Source organism: Symsagittifera roscoffensis, chromosome 1 (assembly GCF_963678635.1).
Source record: "Symsagittifera roscoffensis chromosome 1, txSymRosc1.1, whole genome shotgun sequence".
Taxonomy (NCBI): domain Eukaryota; kingdom Metazoa; phylum Xenacoelomorpha; order Acoela; family Convolutidae; genus Symsagittifera; species Symsagittifera roscoffensis.
The window spans coordinates 9124605-9139840 of NC_087062.1; the positions used below are offsets into that span (position 1 = coordinate 9124605).

Here is a 15236-nt window from a genome sequence, read left to right on the forward strand (position 1 = left end):
GAAAATCACCCGAAACAAATGTTAGAAATTTTTGTAGATGTAGTTAGTACTTTCGTCTTCCATTCACCATCTTGTAATGCAATGTTATCGTTGTATCTGAATGGTTGCGAAGCTCCGCTTTTCCTTGCTTCATTTACACTAGCAAGCTTGCAAGCGTTTGTGTATTAGTACACACCTTTTTTTTCTAAGCTAGTTCTCCAATAAAAGTGTTCGTTAAAAGTGTGCACATAAATGGAAGTATCACTGTAGCTGTGGAAATTGCATAGCATCTGCTCTCTGATTTATTTGTGGCTTCTGTTTGGGATTTATTAAGCGTCTGTGGCTTGGTGGTTAGTGTGTGAGACTCATAATCTCTAGGTTTCAGGTTCGAATCCGAGTCTTAGCCGAGATTTTACTAATTCGAGGCTTATTTCTACATCGCCTCTGTGTTGAAGTTTTCTGATGTTGATACACTTTCTAGTGTTTAGTGTTCTCGCTAGTGTTTGCGAAACGCACGTTCGCTTTTGTGTTGAAGTTTCGTGATATTGATTATTTCTCAACGAATTCAATCCTAAAAATTTATCTAAAAAGTCGGTTTAGTCAAAAAGTACTGCAAAATTTTGAGACTAACAAAGTTCATAACCAGTTGCGAGATAAACTAGCTTTATTAACTCCTGATTGCTCTAAAATCAAAAAAGGAGTAGGTAAAATTGTTGCAATAAGGCTGTATCGTACTGGAATGAACACGTGCTCAAATTGGTAACAACGTTATTTCGAGGAAAAAATTCTAGTATCTGATTTTAAGACAGTATCTGAATTTATAACTCTAAAATTGAGAATATATAGGTCACTCTGTTTAACTTTTACACAGTTTTGCCCTCGTCACTTTTTTTCCACAAGTAACCCAAACTGGAAAAAACGGCTTTAAAATTTCCAGCTTTGTTAGGAATTTTCTCTGACTGTTTAAGAAGTTTCTTTGCAGAGCAAGCGACAAAGCATGCTAGTTATCCCTGAAAAAAGCAAGGTACTTCCAAGTATGATAGTTTCAATTAGACAATCAATTGATCACTTAGTGTCAGAATATTTGAAGCATAAAAAATTCTTCTTCAATTGTAGAGACCCAACTATCATACTGTAACCTCGTCTCAAATTATATAATTTTTTAACCAGCCAGTTGCTAGCGTAATTTTTTTTTCTGATTATATTCTGTTGAATAAAGCAATTTCTTGAGTTATGAAAGTATTTACACATTTTTTATGTAGTTCAAGATTTAATTGAGCGATAATTCTCCTACTGTTTCTCAAACATGGATTCCACTGAAGACGCCGAGAGGTTCAATGCCCCACTGGCGTATGAAATAGCAAAGCAAAGCCGTGTTAGCTCTCCCGCGATTAAATTACTCGCTAACATGAATATCAAAATAAATAGTTTTGTTGCAACTTTTTGCTCAAAATGAGTAATGTATTAAACTAAGTATGTCTAGAAACTAGCAAAAACATTGCATGCGTGTCAGTTTTGGGGATTGGGAGCATTTGAGAGTGTATGTTGATCTGCAGTGGGCAATATGAAATTTCGGTTGCACCAATTTATTCCAAGAGGTCATCTAGTTGACCAACGCATATCAAAAGAAATTGGGAGTGGGTACTTAATTCAGAAACCTGACATCTGTGATCGACGTGGTCCGTAATTGGAAAACCGAACAAAAATAGTACCGTGGTGAATCATTTGTCTATTAATTTTCAGTTTTTCAACCCCTCCCCCCTCCCACCTCTCCCTCAATTATGGTAATATCCCTTTTGGGAGTGGATGGTTGTCAGTTGGAAGCAGGGCAGACCTGTCAGTTTCTAATTATACTCGTGCTGAATTGTTGCAGCCTTAATTTCCTCCTCCTCCTTTTCTGCAGTTTAAGCGTCCCCGCTTGTTCCAGTTGCACAAAGAGAGAAAGGGGGATCACATTGAACTGCACTTCACTTACCATTATAATAATTTCCGCTGTGGGCTTCTGTTCCCGCATGCAGAATTCATTCATTCATTCTTTCTCTGTTCTCTGCTGTTATTCTCAGCATTTATTTCCTCAACTGCGCGTGCTTGCTTTGTGCCATTATTCTCCTGCTACTGCTGCAGTTTGTGTCTGTTTGGGCAAATCGGCTGTTGTTTGAAATAAGCGTGCCCAAATTCAATAACACACACCACACAACATTTACTGTCAAAGTGCATTTAGTTATTCCCAATACACATTTGGCTCCGAAAATACAATTCCGTCTCAATAACATTGACCCGTTATTCTAAATCTCTCTCTCTCTCTCTTTCTCTTCAGTTTCATTTGCTCTGTAATTTCTTACCACTCAACGCCATAGCCCAAATTAACCTGTCCTAACTTGGGGCCTCCTTTTACTTCACTGCTCGTGAAGTCTCTTAGAAATTTGCCCCGTGGGACTTGTTGAAGCTGCGGGTAGAAGTCTGTTCACGCTAGTATTTAATACCTTCTCCCTTCTCTCTTTGATCGAAGTTGCTAGGAGAATAAGAGAAGAAGACTTTGCCAGTTAGCTCTACTCGCTGGCTTCTAGTCCTTCATAAATCGCACCTCAGATCAGAATAACTCTGTAGTACCACTGTACCATGCGTGCACCTCAACTATTGTTTGCTTAGGGTTGTGTAGAATAAACTAACACTCTTTCTTTTCTTATTGCATATCATTACAATTGGGTCTTCCTCCCTTATCTCTTTCACCTCCAGCAGGTTAGATGAAATTGAGACTGCATTTATTTGTTTCCGCAGAACACATTTTTAGCACGTCAGGTCTCTTAACTTTCTCGTATTTTGAAATTTAAAAACTATTTTGAGTAATGAATAGCAAGCTGTGCGCTTATATCCGGCTTCCAGGCACAGCTGTGCGCTTATATCCGGCTTTTTTGTCCTGTTTATCTTGATTATCTGTGAAATATTAATAAATTTACTAGAAATATGGTGAGAGTAGACGGGTAGGACTTTTCATCCGCTCCCACAGCCTAAACTAATCTCAATAGCAAAAAGTTTTGACCAATTTTTCTCGACGCTCAGGAGAAATTGTTTCAAACATCCGTTCCTGAAAGTTCTGATAATTTCGGAAAGTGCTTTTTATTCAGCATCTTTTGGCTATGCGTTCAATTTAACCAACTATCAAAAAAATGTTGCTTTTGAAAACATGCTCGTTTCATTCTCTCTTCTTCATTTAGAGTAGATTTTAAGGACTCGAAAGAATGGTAGCGGCATCAATTTCAAGTTTTTTTGAATTGGGAAAAAATTGAATTGGTCGAATATGTAGGTTTGAATAGAACCTGAAAATCAAGTGAAGCTTCAGTGGCTTCATGAAAAAATCTAAGTACAGATTTTTCCGACCTCAACTTTTTTTTGAAAAAGAACAAGGATAGCCGGTTACTGTGCAAATAGCAGAATGCTCCGATCATAGTCCTAAAAAAATACGATTTTTTTTAAAATATTAGTGTAGTTCTTTCTACGTGGTGTGATAAAAGATCTGACATAAAAGTATAATTAAGGCATTTTTGACAGTCATAGTAGTAGAGGCAAACAGGACAGCAGTTTTTGAAGGAAAATGACTAGAAAAAACTCAAAATGTCTTAAATTTTTTTTTCAGAATGTTTTTGAATTGGCATCAAAATGGTTTTTGAATTGGCGTCACAAAATGGCATCAAAAATCTCCTAGAACTAATTATATCGATTAAAATTAAAATTAATTATGAATAAGCTACTGTGAACCGCCTAAGTTAACCGCAAATAGGCATACTCGCAAATCAACCGCAAATTAACCTCAATAACTGCAAATTTGCTGAAAATTTTGGAATTATCAAAGTTTGTGGTTTCTAAAATAAAGCTAAAAAACTCAAAAAACTAGGTTTACTTGCTCAAAATTAAGTTTTAAAGTCCAAAATTAAGACCAAAATAAAAAAATTTCAAACTGGTTTTTCTGGACACTGCGAAAAAATTTTCAAAGCCTTTTAAGTCGTTCAAATCTCGACTGAAAGGGATTTTATATGATATAACTTTCAACTCTCTCCTATGATTGTTTGTGTTAACTTATTTTTTGTTTGAAAAACAAAAAAAACGAAAACATTCGAATACAAAGGAAAATCAACCCCATTTTTTAAATTGTCGAAACAACTTATTTCTAAATTTCCTTAGAAGTGAAAAAGACAGAACCTTACCAGCGCATTAAAATGAAAATTTAGCTTTGTTAGCACTCAAAATTTAACAATATTAAATTCCTCTAAAAGTCTCAAATTTCAAACCGATTTCCTGAGAAAACTGAGAAAACTGAGAAAACACTGAGAAAACTTTTTACTTTACTAGTATCGACCGAATTAAATTTGAAAAAATTTCGATTACCTTAAGCCAGGGTGTTGCAACCGGCTAATAGACTTTTTACTACCCCTAAACAGTTTTGCTTACAAGATCTTGCATTTGTTAGATTTTGCTTCATGTTAAACTCGAAATCAACCAACCACATAGCACACCTGCCTAAAACGTTATCCTGCGAGGTTTTTGTTCGAATCCGGCAGCGATTTTTCTTCTTAATCTGGAAACTTTAAGCTAATTTTGACTATCGTCCGTCTGTTTACTTTAATTAGTTTAGTTCCCGTAGCACGGACTTTTTCCTACTAGAAGTTAAGCTTTCTTCTAAAAATTTAAATGCAGTTTCCAAAACCCCATTGGTAATGGTTTCTGAGTGAAAAAAATTTGCGGAATTTGACTTTTATTTTAAAAAAATGATATATTTTTTGTTGCTTTTAAATTTATCAACTTCTGTTCGGTGTAATTTCATTTTTTTTATTATTTTTTTTTTCATTTTTCTTTTTTTTGCTTACTCTGCTTAAAATTTACACGCAAGCTGCTTAGTGGCATCATTTTGCATGGTTGGAGGAGCAAAACAAGTTTATTATGCGTATGAGTCTTTTGAAGGGGCATTTTGATACGATAACACTTTTTTAGCTCTATGGGTGTGTGCTCAAAAGTTGTCGGCTTTAATTTCGCTTTGTTTCTATGCAAATGCAACTCTTAATTTTTTTTTGTCATTTTTTCTATCAGCTAGTTTGTCATGCAATGTTTATAGTACTTGGTTGGTAGTACTTTTTTTTATAGTACCTGAGTTTTTGAGGTCAAGAAACCTCTTTGTATCAATAACATTTTAATTCCTCTGACGTTTAATTATAGTAGCTGATTTTTTGGGGGTTAAGCCACATCTAAAAGCACGTTTCTTTCTCTTTTCGTTGTCTAAACAACTAAGAACTTTAGGTATTTCTTGAAAGCTGGCATATGTTCAAGATTGGTATCATGTTAAAGGCCCATTGCTGATAATTCTGATTTGAAAAACAAATCAAACAAATGAATTGTTTCAGTATTGAATAAATATTTAGGTCTAATATTTAATGTTTCTTATGCTTGCGATTAGAAAGCGTTATCAAATCGGTATCTAGACTTCTTTCGGGTTTACAACAAGTTTAACAAAATCACTTGAATCATTTACCTTTGAATCATATGAAATGAAAAATCACACGGTAATTCATTGCACTTGGTCTGGAGGTAATGCAGTTACCTCTAACGTCTGGAGTTCGAGTCCCGGTCAGATCTTGTTTTTTTTTCAGTGTCGTAACTTTTTTCCGGGATTAATTGATCAGTCTGATTTTAGTTTGTCAACATATGTTTTGTCGGCTTAGATGCCACCTATAATTTTTTTTTGCGCTTTAGTCAATTTTAATCGGAATTACTATACCTGATTAAGTGCCGTTGATTAACTCCTGTAGTTTTTTAGAATAACCATACCTGATTGTTATATTTGCCGTTTTTCCCTGTTTTTTTTGCTTATTAATTTTAGTCTAATTAAGCGATTTTGTGACTTTAATTTGCATCGCTATAATGATAAAAATCATTATTCATGCTTTTATTAAATCAGGTCAGCTGGTAGTGAAAAAGTTAAAAGTTCAAAATTTTAATCGCTCAAAAATTTTTTGTTTCATCAGTTTCCGTTGACATTTTGTTTTTTGTTTAATTGGCCATTTACCACGTGTTGTTTGCTTAGTGAACACTTGAAAAATACCAAAAGTTTGTTTAAGGCTAATGGTTGTGTTTCTCGTCTGTTTTTCTGAGACTGGATTTTGTAATTCTAAAACAATGAGGAGTTTTTTTATTCAAAACCATTTCCTTCGGTGTTTTTCTGTTTTCGGATCAATCAGCGCCTAACCAAGTGTTGTGGCTTAATGGACGCTCAGAAAATAGTAAAATTTGCTCAATAATAGTTGTTGTGTTTCTCTTTTTGATTTTCTATGACAACTATTTCCCTTGGAATTTTTGTTTTTGAATCGGTTAGCGTCCAACTACGCCCTGTAAGCCTAGTGGACAATCGAAAAAAAAATTTTAACTTGTTTAATACTAGTGATTATTTTTCGTCTGTTTTTCTGAGATTGAATTTTTCGTATTTCCAAAAAAACGTTTAAATTTTTTCATGATAAACGTTTCGTTTGATATTTTTGTTTTCGGATCAAGTGGCGTCTTATTGCGTTTTGCTGGCTTAATGGACGCTCAGAAAATAGTAGAAACGTGCTCATTTTCAGTTTTTGCATTTCTTTTCTGTTTTTTTCTGAGGTTGAATTTTCCGTGTTTCCAAATATATGTTGATTTTTTTATGTTAACAATTTTTTTTGGTAACTTTGTTTTCGTTTCAATTGGCGTCTTACCATATGTTTTTGGCTTAATAAACGCTCGGAAAATAATAAAAGCTTGCTTAGTGGTAATGTTTGTGTTTTTCGTCTGTTTCTCTGCGATTGAATTTTTCGTATTTCCCAAATTATGTTGAATTTTTTATGACAACCAATTGTTTTGGTGTTTTTATTTTCGGATCAATTGGCGTCTAACCACGTGTTGTTGGCTTACTGGACACTGTGAAAATACTTATGATTTGCTTATTTGTGGTGGTTGTGTTTCTCGTCGGGTTTTCTGTGACTCAATTTTAGTCATTCCAATTTTATTTTCCACTTCCATCTCACTGACCATTTCAATCTCACTGACCATTTAGTAGCTTGTAATGGTACGATTCCGTTGTATCGCAAGTGATGCGAAGCTCCGCTTCTCCACTGTGTGGCACTTACTTAAAGAAGGAAGGGATCAAACTGCGCTCCCAGTCTTAAGCTAGCAAGTTGTTTTAATATCCATTTACACAATTTTGCTGTATTTTACCTAATTTGAGAGCATTTAAATAGCATCTGAAAAAAAAGAAATGACAAAAACATCAAAAGAACAAACCAGATTGAAAAAAAATCAAAAAAATTTCTTTTTTTAGTGTTCTCAACTTAAACAGCTGAAATCAAAACATTATGTAAGCTATGTTCTCACCTACCAATTTTTCTTGTTTTGTACCTTAAATTAATGATCACTTTAAAGCAACAGTTAGGGCTGAAAATTCCTCTATTGAACAGCAAAACTAGTAATTGATTTTTTAAAATCAGTATCTCAAAACGCCCAGCTATCAAAATTATTTCAAGTGGGCTAAAACATGATCGTTAATGTTGATCAGAATTAATCAGATTTATTCAAAGATTTTTAGCAATTTTTAAACACATTTGGATACATGCTTATTGCAGGGATTATCAAATATTCTTCCGCTCAGCCAAAAGTACTTTAGAAACTTAGATAAGACACAAATGAGTCCTGTTGTAAAATTACTGGACTCAAACATACTGGCAATCTTTAAATATCAATGAACGAAGCGAAGACATTTATTTAAGTAGTGTGTTGTTTTCAGGAAAAATTGTACACATTTAATTGTTTTTTTGGTTTGACTATTGTTGTTCCGACTTCAAATAGAGTGATGAAAAACTTTTGCTCGGTTGGTTTTCTTTTCTCCAGACAACTTTCGACGCATTAACTAGCCATATTTGACATGTTTTTGAAAATATCATCTAAGATCTATTGATCTCCAGAGCTCTATTTAAAAAGAAATTACCTGTGTTAACTTTTGCAAAGTTATGGGGGTTTAAAATATGCCAACTTGGGATCGGACAAATATCACTTTGTTTCTTAAATATTGTGCATGAGGATAAGCAAAAAAAATGAAACTGCCCCCTTTTATTTTTAAGTTGCGTATTTTTTTAAAACCGAACCCTACTGCATAGAAGTTAAAGAGCATTTGTCGCCTTGATACAAGATTTCTTGTTTTTTAAACTTATTGAATCATCATTTGCTAAAAGGAATGTAATCGACGCACTCCTGTACCAAAAAAGGAAAATGGTGCAAAAAAAACGCTTTTTTGTTGTTTTTTGTTCAAACTGGATTTCATTTCTAAGGTTAACCAATAACCAGCGGAAGAAAAAAATTGTACTTGATCTAGTCTTCACTTTTGAGAGGGCTAATTTTATCAAACATTCATAAATAATTCTTGAATTTCGAAGAGCCCTCAGGCAAAAAGTAACGGAATATTTGTGCTCGGGGTGAGTTTTTTTTTTCTTCAGACAAATTTCGACTTTTTAACTAGCCATTTTTGACGGGATTTTTAAAAATCATTCGAAAGGTATTGTTGTCCTGAGCTCAAATTTGAAAAGATATTTCACCTGTGATCATTTTTCGTAAAGTTATGGGGGTTTAAAGATTGCCATTTTGGCTAATTTGGAACAATTAACGCGGTATATAATTCGCGCTATTAACGCGTAAGCGGAGAATTAATCCGTCTTAGAAATCGTTCCAAATTGGTTGAAGGACTCTTATTTGCCATAATTGATTCTTACTAGGAGCGAAATCTATCACTTTGTACGTTATATGGCGTGTAGGAGGATGATTTTCACAAAAAATATCAAATTAAAAAAAAAATTTTTTTCTTTTAAATTTAATTTTTTCATGTTATTACTGCGCCACAGATCTTAAGAGGCAGTCGGAACATTCAGGGCCTCGCCCTGATACGAGCAGTCTTGTTTGGTTATGAATTCATTGACACTTTTCTAACTGTCTTTTGGCTACGTTTAGTTGTTTCAAGTGTGGTAGAAAGAAATGCGTCATAAGAGTCTAGATGTTTTTTCTCTGTATTCAGCAGGTGCGACTCAAGCTCTGCAGTCAAAACACTAGTCAATAAAAACCCAATCAGTGGAGAAATCGCAATCAGGAATTAACAAGGAACAAAAGACAGAGATTAAGTCGGAGAAAGCAGCTGCTGTTAATCGGAGCAAGGTGGATTTAGCCACACGTATTCACACGTGGTATCAAATAGCGACCAGATTAGTGAAACACAAGCTTAAACCGCCAGCGAAACCAAAACCATCCTGAATTAATCTAACTATAACGTAATTTGAATGATAGACGTGGAAGGATTACAAAATACGTAAACAGAATAGCAGTTCATCAACTGGCGCGAAGGAACGAGAGGAACCACGAACGGAAAAAAGACTTCAACGACATAGAGACAATTTGAAGAGTCCAAAGTAGTCAAAAACGGAAAAAGGAACAAAGGGTACAAACACATCAAGAAAAACAAAAGTCAGAAATAAGCTCTCAACTCGGCAGAGCAATAAAACATGTCGGCTGTTATTTTGTCTGCATCGATTGCCAACCATTCCCACCCTTCCTCTTCCTCGCCGGGCTCAGAGTTCCGACATAGGGGGTCACAAGCGACAGCCACAGCAGGTATGCTTGCCTCCTATACTAAAAAACAAGTGCATTTTCTGACAGCATATTCTTTTTATTATATATATTTTTTACATTTTTCAATATCGTCAAGGTTCGAAACGCCAATAAATGTCAAACAAAATATCTTTTGCTCCCACATTCTGGCAGGTGAAGAGTTATGTATTTGACATTCTTCTTACAAACTTAGTTGAATTTGTTTCAGGAAAATCGATTACGGAAGGATTTAAGAGATTATTGATTCTTGTGTTTCTAATAAACTTCTGTTCACATTTTATCCACAAGTAAATTATTCAACTAAGAAATTCTACTGTGAAATTTAGAACGGTCTAATGTTTTCTTTTCCAGATGGTATGTATAATTCTTTTTTTCTCAAACTAAATAAATGCAAAAACAAACGGGTTTTGCACTGAAATGTTTCCTTGAAGCACGCGAACAACACAGTTTTCTTTTGAAAACTACTGGCAAGGTAAAAAAAACTACTGGCAAGGTTAAAAAGAAAACGCCAAATTTCAGCTTTTTATACGAATTTTTAAATGTTTTTTTTTTCTCTTATTCTAGCTACAATTTTTTCCAGTTTTCAATTCTGCGACTCCCTTCAGAAGACATTCAGCACATAAAAGTGACGAAGCTCATGTTAAAGTTAACAAAATTTTAAATTTGGCACTGAAGGCGTACAAAGAAACGTTACTCATTGATCCCCCGAAATTAACTTTTTTGCCCTTTGCTTAGGGTAGTGCAATCAGGCACTAGACTTTTCCCCCGTAATTAATTTTGTTCACGACTCATCTCCTGGACTCACTCGTATATTTTTTTACTTCAAATTCAAATTCAATCAATTATCTGGCGTAGAGGTAACGCAACTGCTTGAGCCGGCAAAGGATTGTATTTCGAATCCTGGCGGTACCTTTTTTAATGTGCTTTTTCGAACTATCGTATGTCTGTTTATTTTTGTCGGCTTTGTTACCGTAGCCCAATTTTTTGAAGGTTCAATTTTACTCCAGGTTTCTGTAACACCCATGTTTGAGAGACAAAGCCCGAGAGTTCGATTCCAGTCCAATTTGTTTGCCTGCTTATTTTGCCAGCTTACTTCCTGCAGAACGGGCTCTTTAGAAAGTTTGGCTTCTTTCTAGCTTTCCGAAAACTCCGCGTAAAAGTTGCGAAAAAATTTTTTGGGATCTTTTGGACCTTTGCGATTTCACAACTTTTCATAACAAAACAATTTTTTCTATTTTTGATATTTTTTTTCATTTTGATTTTAATCACAACCATTCATTTCTGTACCACAGCTTTGCTGTGGTGTCGGAATTTAGGATTTAACAAAACGAACAAAAAAATATTTTCTCACCAAACTGCACGATCAAGATCAAAATTGAGATTTGTTGCAAAGCTCAAGCCATACCAAAACCCGCACTTCCGACGAGCCGCACTTTTTTAAACTATAATATATGATCCTGCAAACGTAGTTTTTTCCCCTAACTTAACCTTATTTATCGCAAATTTGTGAAGTTCTGCAAAATCTAAAAAGTACCAATGAACTTTCGGGTTGAAGTGTTTTTGCAAATCAAATATCATTTAACTTCTGGCATCTTTGAATTTCATTCTGTACATGCCAGCACTCAGTAAAAAGAGAAATAAACAATTATATTATAAATATAATCGTACTTTTAGCAAAACTATAATTAATTATAAGCGCCAATTTTAGATGTTTAAACGATTTATAATCCAATACAATGAGGACATTTTTGATGACAATTTAATAAATTATTATAATCAATTATAATTGATTATATTTTTTCCGAAAATATCTTATAGCCTCTTATAATCTATTATAATCTATTATAATAGATTATAATCCCTTTATCAAAATAATATTTTACTAGTAAATTGAAATATAATGGATTAAAATTTAGTTATTCAGCATGAAAACACAGTAAAAATCAGTATGAAGTAAGAAACCAAAAACCCAAGGGCGGATATGAGATTTTCTCGACGGATGGGGGCGGATTTTCAAAAAAATTCCAAAAATTAGTTTTTATTGGCGCCAAAAGCCAAAGGGTCCGCCACCAAATATGGATATCTCAAAACAGTACAAACGGGAACCCTTTGGGTAGGCAGGGGATAAAAGGCGTCCCTGATAAAAAGCGTCCGCAACCCCCCGCCCAGCCCTAAATTCCGTCCTTGCAATAAATAGTAAGAAAGTAAACAGTAAACAGTAAGAAAAGAAATCAACTGAAAAGCACACAAAACAAAAATAAAATGAAATGAAGCGATGACGTTTTTTGAATAAAAATGGATTATAATCGATTAAAATGGATTATCATTCAATAAAATTTCAGAAATAGTTTTTTCATAAAATAATCGATTATAATAGATTACAATCGATAATAATGGGTTTTTTGTTTCGAAAATTATTAACATTATAATCCATTTTTAATCTATTATAATCTTTTTTTTTAATTTATGGAGACTGACAATAAAAATCCATTTTAATCTGTTATTTCTATTTTTACTGAGTGCGGGTGGGCAATTTAACGATGTCTCAACTGATAATTTGTCTAGGAAACATAAATGCAATACTCATTGATGATTCATGGATGAATCTTGATTGAAACATAGATGAAGATACAGCTAAATCATTTTGGGAGAGGAGGCTACCGCAATCCCTTAAGTTTCAGATCTAAAGGCTCTTGCGGTAAAAAGGGCAAAATTTAGAAATAGTATCATAGAAATATATTGTTAAATTTAAAAAAAATTGCAATCTACGCAAAAATTGGAAATCTAATTAAAACACAATTTCTCTATAATGATTTCCCTTTCAACTACTATACTTTCTTTCTTGTCAAAATCATCAATGACTGGCAAATGAAAAGCATAAAATAAAATTTTAGTCCAGCTTTCTTTCCAAATTGAGTATGAAAATCCTGCAGAAGCCAGGGCTAATTCATTGATGAAACATTGCTGATTTATTTTAGATTTTTTAGAGCACTTAATGCATTCGTGTATTTCCAAAATTTTGTCGAAAAGTTTGCCACCGAATGGATTTCCGTTTTAATTTTAGCAATTTATACTGCAAATTAACCCCAATTTCATAAACCTTTTATGATGCTATAGCAATTCAGATATGAGAAAAAAACTTTTTACATTTTTTGATCACCAATTTTTTTTAGCAATTTTTTTCCAAATTGTTTTGTCTTCAATTTCTTCTCAGTTTTTGCAATGCAATGATCGGAGCCTTATGTTTTTTTTAGCCTATTGAGTTATCGTCTCTTAAGGCTACAATTTCATAAATCCAAATTTTTTTAAAAAGGATTTTTTTTCTTGATATGATGCTTGTTAAAAACACTAAATAATCAGAAAGCGGAAAAAATAAAATTTTTGGTTGTAAAAAGCACTTTTTTATCTCCTTCTGTTGTTTAAGAAAAAAATTTTTAAAAGTAAGTATAGAAACTCAAGTTTAGTCTTAAAACACTATAAATCAACTTTTTTGGATTTTTTGGTCTATAGTTTTTGACAATCCCACAGTTTGTGCTTCAGAATACTGAAAATTTTTTGAACTTTATGTGCGTGAGTTATCTTAGATTGAAAAAATTGGGCAGATTTTTTCTTCCCAAACTTTAGTTTAAATGTTTTAATTACTTTTTCTCGCTTCAATGATAGCAAAAAAAAGTTTACAATTTAAAAATTTTTACGCTTGAAACTAGAATAAACTAGAATAAAGAATTTTTTCCAGGTTAACAACTTGCTCAACAGAATCTTTTGAATCATTTACCTTTTGTATAAAATCAAATCAAAAATCAGTCGATAATTCATTGCACTTGGTCTGGAGGTAATGGAGTTGTCTGTAAAATTTAACGTCAGGAGTTCGAGTCCTGGGTTTGAATCTGAGTAGGTTTTTTTTTTCAAACTAGAAATATTCTGTTTTAAATAAAGTTGTCGACCAATTGTTTTTCTGCTTATTTTTGTCGGCTTAAATGTCATATCTTGGAAAACTTTTTCTTGTTGCGCGCAAATTTTTTAATTTGCTTTTAGTGTTTAGTTTAATCCTACAATATGTAATTTTACTTACATTGACTTCGTCTTTCCTTCGTTTTTTTGTTTCGCTAAAAAACAACCTCGGCTCAAATTAGTTGTGCCGTTTTTTCATCGGCCTTAGGACCTAATTTTGGGTCGCTTCAAGCGAAACACAATTTAAAAACTTCCCTCCGCACTTTTCAAGTTATTTGTATGTTTACCAATCGGTTTGTTGAACTTTACTTTTTCATTTTGTAAAACGTTTTCACATTTTGCAAAAACTGTGTGCGCCTGAATACTCCCCTAGAGTTATTTTTTACTTGACCCCCTGTTTACCGCCTTCGAAAGTGTGTTGGGAATTATTTGAACCATTTTTTTTATTTTTGTTTTTCATTTTCTCGTTAACTGCCCCTCTCAAAACCAAGTTTTTAGTTTTCATGATTATAACTCTTTAGAAAAGCTCCCTTGCATATGCGGCTATGCCATTTTTTTCCTACATAAAAAGTTATGGTCCTCGGAATAGTCCATTTTTTGATTTTCGACAGTTTTGTGATTCTTTATGACTTTTTTCAATTACTAACATCTCAAATCTTTTATTGTAAGTTCAAGGAATTTAATGGGCACCGGGAAGCTGCACTGCATTAGTGGCCACACACAAAGTGTTTTTAAACAAAAAGTAATCGCCCTCGGAAAACTCAAATTTATGATTGTTTGACCGTTTTTCATACTTTTTGAATTTTCTTGAAAACTCACCTGCCATATCTGAGATTTTGGGTTCAAATGCAAGAAGGGGTTGTGGGTAGTTAATTTGATTACGCGACCACGGCCAATTTTTTTATTCCAAATTTTATGGCCCTGGATAATTTTGATTTTTTGACCGTCTTTTTTAAAGTTTTTTTTTTCTTATCGAAAACTACCCTAGCAAATCTGACATTTTCAATCAAAATTATAGGTAGCATAAATTCGTTCTGCATAAGAGGCTCCGCCCTGTTTTTTTACACAAGAAAGTATGGTTTCCGGAAATGAAATTTTTATATTGACCGTTTTTTGGCCTTCTCTCCGTTTTGTTGACGGTTTTTTTTTGGGGTTTCTTGCTGGCTACTCTGAAAATCTGATATTATACGTTTAATCAATACAATAGGTTGTTGAAACCTAGTTTATATTTGGCCAGGCCCAGTTTGTTTGAAAAGTTATGGCCTTCAAACAAGTCAAAGTTTTGAAACTTAGACAGTTTTTTGGATTTTTTTTTGGCTCTACGCGAAAATCAGCGTGCCAATTCTCAGGTGTTTAATGGAGAATCTCGGTTTTGGGAATTTGTTTGCATAAACGGCTACAATTTGTTTTTTGTCGAAACAATTTATGAATTTTCGAAAGTCTTTTGACTGTGTTTTAGAACTTTTGACCGTTTTTTGAGAATTTTTTTTGAATTTTACCCAACCAAATTTGAGAAAAGTTTTTGAAGTTTTTTATTAGTTATCCAAACAAATCTGAGAAAAGTTCAATTGAAAAAACCAGTTTCAATAATTGTTCATATAGAAGCGGCGACTCCTTAATTTTTTGTACGAGAATTGATATAAAAGTGA

The 15236-nt window shown here is 33.5% G+C and overlaps 2 protein-coding genes across 4 annotated transcripts in view; one reads left to right on the top strand and one right to left on the bottom strand.

Annotated features, from left to right (window-relative positions):
• LOC134857191 (tectonic-3-like) overlaps positions 1-15236 on the bottom strand; it is a 409016-nt gene that overhangs the window by 169949 nt on the left and 223831 nt on the right. The gene's annotated exons all lie outside the window — the stretch shown is intronic.
• The window catches only part of LOC134857186 (filaggrin-2-like), a 35736-nt gene continuing 22430 nt past the window's right edge, over positions 1931-15236 (top strand). The window contains exons 1-2 of one of the 3 annotated variants that reach the window (XM_063873560.1): positions 1931-2718; positions 9050-9639. In XM_063873560.1, coding sequence (XP_063729630.1) covers positions 9531-9639 — 109 coding nt within the window. In that variant the 5' untranslated portion in view covers positions 1931-2718; positions 9050-9530. Of the gene's footprint in view, positions 2719-9049; positions 9640-9731; positions 9991-15236 lie in introns of those variants that run through there. The other 2 variants (XM_063873561.1, XM_063873562.1) reach the window with 2 other exon arrangements.